This window comes from Nansenia antarctica, assembly GCF_963989245.1.
Source record: "Nansenia antarctica genome assembly, chromosome: 20".
Taxonomy (NCBI): Eukaryota; Metazoa; Chordata; class Actinopteri; order Argentiniformes; family Microstomatidae; genus Nansenia; species Nansenia antarctica.
The window spans coordinates 19,165,326-19,173,266 of record NC_137693.1 but is presented as its reverse complement, the minus strand read 5'-3'; the positions used below and the strand labels follow the sequence as shown (position 1 = coordinate 19,173,266).

The window sequence follows — 7,941 nt, the reverse complement described above, 5'->3', positions numbered from 1 at the left end:
TTGCACATAGTGTTATTGCACATTCATTTAAAGTGTCGCAGTTTGCAGGCTTGAAATGTACACATTTGTGCCTCAGCACTACACCTGATTTTTTTCAATCCAGCAGCTGCCATCAATCCGTCCAGACTGTCCAGGGCCCAGAACCTAGGTCTTTGCTGTGTTCAGGGCCTGGATGGCCCTGGGGTAGAAGCTGAGCTTCAGTCTGTTTGTCCTAGCGGCCATGGTCCTGTACCGCCTTTTCGAGGGCAGCCGGGCAAAGTGTTCGTACCCAGGGTGGGTTGGGTCTCTGGAGATCTTGGAGGCCTTCCTGAGGCAGCGTGTGTTGTACAGCTCTTCCAGAGAGGGGAGGGGGGCGCCGGTGATCTTCTGGGCTGTTCTCACGACTCTCTGTAGCGCATTTCTCTCCGCGGTTGTGCAGCTGGAGAACCAGTTGACCATAAGAAAAGGAAACTTAAGTCATGCATAGCAGTGTTTTCTAATTCCTTGAGTTAAAAAGGCTTATTATGCTTAATCTGAACATGGAAAACCAAACATTAGTAAGTAAGTAAGTAAAGCTTTATTTATATAGCGCCTTTCGTTCATGAAATGCAACTCAAAGCGCTCTGTCACATGCTCTAATGTCACATTTGAGAAACAACTGTAAATATCAGCAAGGTTATACTTGTTAGTATATGTGTATTTTACTTTTAAGGGCATGTGCACTTAGACCAACTCTATGCTTTTAAATCCATGTCGGGGACTACACAAGTGCACAGTTCAGGGAAAAGGGTGGAGAACTGGGACACTGTAGTGTCATAATTACCTGTGCTCTCAGGACTCCTTTTCATGCGCAGGGGACCCTGGGTTACGGAGTGCATGGCTGTCTGGAGGACGGCCTCTCTCTTGTGATGGTGGTGACCAGACATGGAGGAGTTGTACATTGAGGAGGTGGAGTTGGTGCATCCCTGAGAACATCTGGTGTTGGGGTTCCCAGCCTCACACAGAATGACAGAACAGCTGATGTACACCTACAGAACACACATGGTTCAAAAGGTCAATGACCTGTGTCACAATTATCAGAATCAAAATCATTTGTATTGCCAAGTATATTGGCACATACAGGACATTGACTTGGTGTGGTTGGTGCATAGGACATAAAGATACAAACAACAATGTAATAAAAAGAAACAACAATGTAATAAACAGCACTACATACGCAAAAATAGTTTAAAAGGACAATGACAGAAAAAAAGGCAGTAGAACAATATAATTATGTAGCCTGTAAATTGGAGTATGTAAAACTAATATACAGTACCAGTCAACAGTTTGGACCTTCTCTTTCAATAGTTTTCTTTTTATTATTTTCTACATTATAGATTAATACTGAAGACAGTAATATGAAAGAACACATATGGAATGTAGTAAACAAAAAAGTGTTAAACAAACCAGAATATGTTTTATATTTTAGATTCTTCAAAGTAGCCACCTTTAGCTTTGATGACAGCTTTGCACCCTCATGGCATTCTCTCAATCAGCTTGGTGTGTGTGTGTGTGTGTGTGTGTGTGTGTGTGTGTGTGTGTGTGTGTGTGTGTGTGTGTGTGTGTGTGTGTGTGTGTGTGTGTGTGTGTGTGTGTGTGTGTGTGTGTGTGAAAATGATAATGTGTACGTGGGGAGCATGGCGCGTTCTGGCCTGCAGGTGGAGCCAGAGGCGTGTTTCTGAGCTGTACTCGTAAATAAACACTCTGCCTAAACCCATTCCCCTGTGTCGACCTCCCTCTGTGCCTGAATCTGCTACAGTGTGTAAACTCACATTATAGTAGTATATCAACATACTGAATTCCAACAACTTGCATACCTGGTCATACATCCCAATGAACTTGAATGCTTCCATAGCGAACTTGAACACAGATTGGTGGCTTGAATACATCTGAACAGTGTCATCCTCCATGCAGCTGGAAAGAGAAGAGTTCCTTTCAGTTAGTTAATGTCATTCTAAATCGGAGCTCTAACCGAATCTTACTGCCTCACCAGTCACACATTGTACCAGGTCTTCTCCTCTGACATTGAACATGTTTGTTGTTATTTCTCTCACCCGTTTTCGATGATGCTGTAAAAGATGTGGTAGTTAGGATCATCAGCTGGGGTGGCTTTGCAGGACTCTACGAAGAGCTCAGTGTTTGGGACTTGCGTGGTGGCCTCGATCTCCATGTAGGAGGCCTCATGGTCTTGGAGGTCTTATGGTCCCTAGTTGTTTGAACCCTTTCTACCAGACTGGTATTACCACTGCATTCACTTGTCTGCTTTATACCTGAAGAAGGTTTTTGACTGAAAGCTCGCAATAAACTACTTTTCTTTGCACAGATTTGAGTGTGCGGATGCTGTTTTTCTCTATTGATACTCTTCAGTTCCAGCCCCTCAGTTTAGTCTGATCATGGATGAGCGGTGGTATTTTCAGTATTATAAAAAACAAACTAAAATATATATATTTTCTAAAAGCAAGCTATTGTAATGAACAGGACTGGGAGAGTAACTTGCCCATATTATGTACAAACAGCGCATGTATGTGATCATAAGCAGAAGCGTGGCAACTTATTTTGGATAAATAAATGGAGCACAGGTTGTGGCTGCGGAGGCAGGCCAAGAGGCGCCATCTTGTGGTTTGTGTGTGTAGTAACAGCTTCCCATGCTAAAGACTAGGGGTCATCTGATCCCCTAAGGCCACTGTTAAAGCAGTTCTAGAGTTAAAACAATGTTGAAACAATATTTGACGGCAGCCGGTGAAAGGGGGGAACAAGTTGACATCCAATCCAAAAGGTCAGACTTTTATTCTGAAAAGTTTTTCTGATTTTTCAACGTTGTTGATTTTTGTTGATTTTTCATCGTAAAGTTTGCAGATGACACCACCGTGGTGGGCTGCATCTCGGGGGGGGACGAGGCGGCGTACAGGGATGAGGTGGAGCAGCTGAGCAAGCTGTGTAAGGTTAACAACCTGCTGCTGAACCAGTCAAAGACCCAGGAAATCATCGTGGACTTCAGGAGGAAAAAATCTGAGGTCCAGCCCCTGCTCGTCGATGGAGGGAGCGTGGAGAGAGTCTCAACCCTCCGATTCCTGGGGGTGCACATACAGGATGACCTGTCCTGGAAGACCAACACAGCAGCCATCATCAAGAAGGCACAACAGCGACTCTACTTCCTGAGAGTCCTCAGGAAAGACCACATCGGACAGGAGCTGCTTGTGACCTTCTACCGCTGCACAATGGAGAGCATCCTCACCTACTGCATCTGCGTGTGGTTCTCCAGCTGCACAGCCGCAGAGAGGAATGCGCTACAGAGAGTCGTGAGATCGGCCCAGAAGATCACGGGCGCCCCCCTCCCCTCTCTGGAAGAGCTGTACAACACACGCTGCCTCAGGAAGGCCTCCAAGATCTCCAGAGACCCATCCCACCCTGGGAACGAACACTTTGTTCGGATGCCCTCGGACAGGCGGTTCAGGACCATGTTCGCAAGGACAAATAGACTGAAGCTCAGCTTCTACCCCAGGGCCATTCAGGCCCTGAACACAGCAAAGACCTAGGTTCTAGGCCCTGGACAATCTAGACAATTTGATGGCAGCTACTAGATTGTAATCAAGTGCAATACTGAAACACAACTGTGAACATTTCAAACCTGCAAACTGCGACACTTTAAATGAATGTGCAATAACACTATGTGCAATATGACAAACCCTCGTGCACATAAGGTTCAGAGATAGGAAATGTTAGGATATTTATAGCATAGCATAGAGTACAGCACAGTGTTTTATTTGTATAGTATAGTGGATAGTGTACATAGCCTTTATTTATGTCAACCAGCTCTTCTCCCTTCTTGTTTTTAGTATTTTTTTCCTAGCACCAGGGGAGCCCCCCCTCCCAAATTTCGTTGTTTGGTACCTGTACTATATCAATGACAATAAAGACCATTCATTCATTGTTGAAAATCAATGACACCCTTGATAGTCAAGGCAAAATATCGCAATGCAATGAATTTGGTGAATAATCCCCACTACTATATGGACTACAGATGGAAATTAGCTCATGAGCTAACGCTGGCGCATTTACATTGATGTGGAAACTGATTTTGTTGATTAATGTGCCATGTTTTCGTTCATGTTTTCATGTGCTTTTTGTCTTCCTTCAGACACGGTAGTTTACTGGGCGTGGTCTCTTCTGTGACGATACGAACCATATATGGAGTGCAAAAACGTATTTTAACGCCACGAAAAAGCGTCCCCAGAACAGAACTAAGCGTTTCCTATGATTCAGCTTGTAAATCTGAAGCAACCGAAACATTTGAGCAATTCGGAAATTGATAGCCGTTATGCAACAGGTAGAAAGTCGCTGGTCGGAAACTGCTCCAAATAGATCCTTTCAAACACGCTCAAGTCAATTTCATTGATAAAGGATTTCATATGCGCAAAGGTTGTGCATTACATGTGTTTCATGCGCCCAGCACGGAAGTCTCAGCTAGGCTGGTTTAATTTGTAATTAATTTAATTTTTGGATTGTTGTGGCTTACACCCTCTATCACACCAGTAAAACTGTCAAAACGAAATAATTACATATTACATGACATATTTAATTATATAGTAAAAATACTAAAATGATCTCCCGAAAGGTTTGGAAAGATGTATCTCAGAAGTTCCAAAGTTTCACCCCTGAGTTCACTCTCACCAGTGGGATCGTAGCTGTGATCGCAGTATCATTTGTTTTGTTTACCATCACTTCATCTTGGGGTATATCAGAGGATGTCTTCAGTCTTGGGACCAGTGTCTTTGTCAATGGGCATGGTAAGTTGGTCAGTTAAAACCCGGAGGTACTGAGAATCCCTTTACATGGACCAGCATGTGTACACCCATGATATAGTTCCTAGTTTGGTCAATAGTTGTGTAGATTATCACAGGTTTAGCATGTGAAATATATGTGGATTTTGAATGATGTGTGTGGTCAGGTTGCTAGCCTATGAGTGCCTATTTCAATGCACTCTGTTGATGTATACAGTACAGGCCAAAAGTTTGGACACACCTTCTCATTCAATGCGTTTCCTTTATTTTCATGACTATTTACATTGTAGATTCTCACTGAAGGCATCAACATTATGAATGAACACATGTGGAATGATGTACTTAACAAAAAAGTGTGAAATAACTCTAAATATGTCTTAGATTTTAGATTCCTCAAAGTAGCCACCCTTTGCTTTTTTGTTGTTAATAAAATAATTTTGTTGTTGTTAATCAAATATATAATAATAATATTATATATATAATAACATATTATTATTAACACATATTATATTTAATATTATTATTATATATTTTATTAACAACAAAAAAGCAAAGGGTGGCTACTTTGAGGAATCTAAAATATAAGACATATTTAGAGTTATTTCACACTTTATTGTTAAATACATAATTCCTATGTGTTCATTCATAGTTTTGATGCCTTCAGTGAGAATCTGTGTATATGTTTTGTGTTTTTTTTGCACCTGTGGAAGAGCCACTACAATTTCATTGTATAGGCAACTGTACAACGACAATAAAGTCTATTCTATTCTATTCTATCTAATCTACAATGTACCAAATAGTCATGAAAATAAAGGAAACGCATTGAATGAGAAGGTGTGTCCAAACGTTTGGCCTGTACTGTAGGTCTACATTGTCATTCATGTGTTCACTCTCTTCTGTTGCAGTGCACAAGCTCCTGACATACTCCTTTTACCATGAAAGTGTGACCCAGTTACTGCTCAGTGTTGGTGTCCTGGTGGCCCTCTGCAGCAGCTTAGAGAAGAGCGTGGGCACTGTCCGCTTCCTCTTCCTGTTCCTCCTCCTGTCTGTCTGCACTGGGGTATTGTACACCTTACTAGAGCTCCTCGTTTTTGATGCCTCCTCCCAAAGCCAGATGGGGGGGTTGGTCCCCGTGTCTCTCTCCCTTATGGGTGTGACCACTATGCACTCTCGCATGGCCAGAGCCTTTATTTTCGGAGTGAGTGTGCCCACCATAGCCCTGCCCTGGCTGATTCTGCTCATCGTAACACTCCTCATCCCACACACTGTCTTCCTCTGCAACGCCGTGGCCATCATCACAGGGTGGATCTGTATCCTTACTTCAACCGTAAGAGAAAGGCTCCCTCTAAAGTGCACTTAGGGTAGTTGAGTATACCCAGTAACTGTTTTGAGGTCATATTTTTGTGAAACTATTCTCTAATCGTCTATTTTCTCTAGGCAAATTTTTTTTTTTTACAAAGGAGTCCCTCCTGTATGCACCGAAAAAAAATTCTCTGCCCTATCTCAGAATTTGTCCGGTTTGTCAGGAAAATCTCCTCGCGATCACCATGTGATTCCTACACACGTTCTCTTTAACCTGTTGGTGGAACAGATGGAAAGGGCTGGCTGTCACTTCTCAACATGTCTGAGGCCAGGGCAGCAGTGCTGGACAAGAAAATGCCTTTCAGGCTTCTGAGGAGCATCGGCGTCGTTTACGTCCCTGCGTTACTAGAGGAGAGAAGGAAGACCCTCCATCCGCGGTGAGTACTGAACAGAGGCAACTCAGTCACCTACAGTATGCCCGTGACCGGAGGTTCATACTGCCTACTGACGACAACAAATATACAGTACATCCGTGTAGTCTACTTTTCATTGTCTGCTACTCTCTCTTTCTCATTGATCGCAGAGTCTTCCCAACCCCTGGGTCCTACCCAGTCCAGGCCTATGCGCCACTATCCTCTACCTCCAGCATGCAGGCTACAGGGACCATACCAACAACTTTTGAAGGGTGGCCCCACTCCTCCTACACCACCCAGGGTAGCCCTATCGCTCCCTCTGCGAGTCACGGACACAGTCACGAGCACAGCTGCAACCACGGTCACGAGCACAGCTGCGATCACAGTCTCAGCCATAGCCAAGGTCACAGGCATAATCACCAACAGAGCTTTGGGCATGGGCATTTGCCTACTGCTTCCTCTCAGACTAGTAGTCACTGGACACCGGTGGTTCCGCAGTCACATTCGCAGCATTCTCACCTCAGTCCACTGACTATGTTTGCTGGTCAGTCGGCCAGTGGCCCTCTCTGGCCAACAGGTTCCCCAGGTGTGCCAGGACACATGTCAGAGTCACTGCCAGCCTCTGTGATTGTTCACCCAGGGGCACCTGTTCCATAGAAGCCTAATATATAGACACATAGTATATAATACTATACTGTATACACATATGTCATATGTTTGGAGGGGTTTGAGGCAGGATTTGAACGTCCACTGTTTCTGCACTGATATGTTGGGCTTGAAGACAATAAATTATAACAACTGTTAAAATGCTTTATATCATATTTAACATCCCCCACCCCACATGTTTAAAATCTGTGATTGTGTTTTTTTGTACTGCCATCTTGCAAATAGCTTGTTCAAGTATTGCATTGTTCAAAATGTTAATCAAACAATAAATATTTTGGAAACATTTCTTAACTGTTTCAATATCACAAATGTAATATCAGTATTTCCATTGCTACTTACACAAATAGCATCCATTCACCCTAACATTAGATCAATTTAATGGGGGGGTCTGCCTTTAACCTTTCAATGCATCATAATACATTCAGACATGGGAGTAAAGTGATGCTACTAAATTATTGTAACATCAGGGAAATGATAAACTTCAGGAAATAAGACAAACAACATCAGACTAAACAAATCCGATCCATGACCTCCTTTTATTATTTGTTTAAAAACACATGCTTTCAAGTTATAATACTGTTTATATACAAATGACTTCTTTGTTGCATACAAAACTGGATCAAGTGGTATGAGGGCATGTTTAAACATGTTATCTGATATCAGTGGATGAAAGAGAAAAGAGAAATGTAAAAAGGCACCAATTTCTTGATAGAATGACAGACATTTGAATACAGGTTTTCCTCTGCAGTTCCCTTTGCCAT

At 42.9% G+C, this 7,941-nt stretch overlaps 1 protein-coding gene across 1 annotated transcript; it reads left to right on the top strand.

Annotated features, from left to right (window-relative positions):
• The first annotated feature begins 4,260 nt into the window (after positions 1-4,260).
• Positions 4,261-7,271, top strand: rhbdd2 (rhomboid domain containing 2). Its single transcript, XM_080549679.1, has 4 exons — positions 4,261-4,805; positions 5,705-6,109; positions 6,391-6,538; positions 6,685-7,271. The coding sequence occupies exons 1-4, from the start codon at positions 4,619-4,621 to the stop codon at positions 7,169-7,171; spliced, it is 1,227 nt and encodes a 408-aa protein (XP_080405805.1). The 5' UTR covers positions 4,261-4,618; the 3' UTR covers positions 7,172-7,271.
• The last annotated feature ends 670 nt before the right edge of the window (positions 7,272-7,941 follow it).

Bases quoted from the DNA above. Each gene is read 5' to 3' on its own strand.
- rhbdd2 (XM_080549679.1), top strand. From the start codon at position 4,619: ATGATCTCCCGAAAGGTTTGGAAAGATGTATCTCAGAAGTTCCAAAGT. The intron at 4,806-5,704 runs GTAAGTTGGTCA...CTTCTGTTGCAG, and splicing joins TGTCTTTGTCAATGGGCATG to TGCACAAGCTCCTGACATAC. The intron at 6,539-6,684 runs GTGAGTACTGAA...CATTGATCGCAG, and splicing joins AGGAAGACCCTCCATCCGCG to AGTCTTCCCAACCCCTGGGT.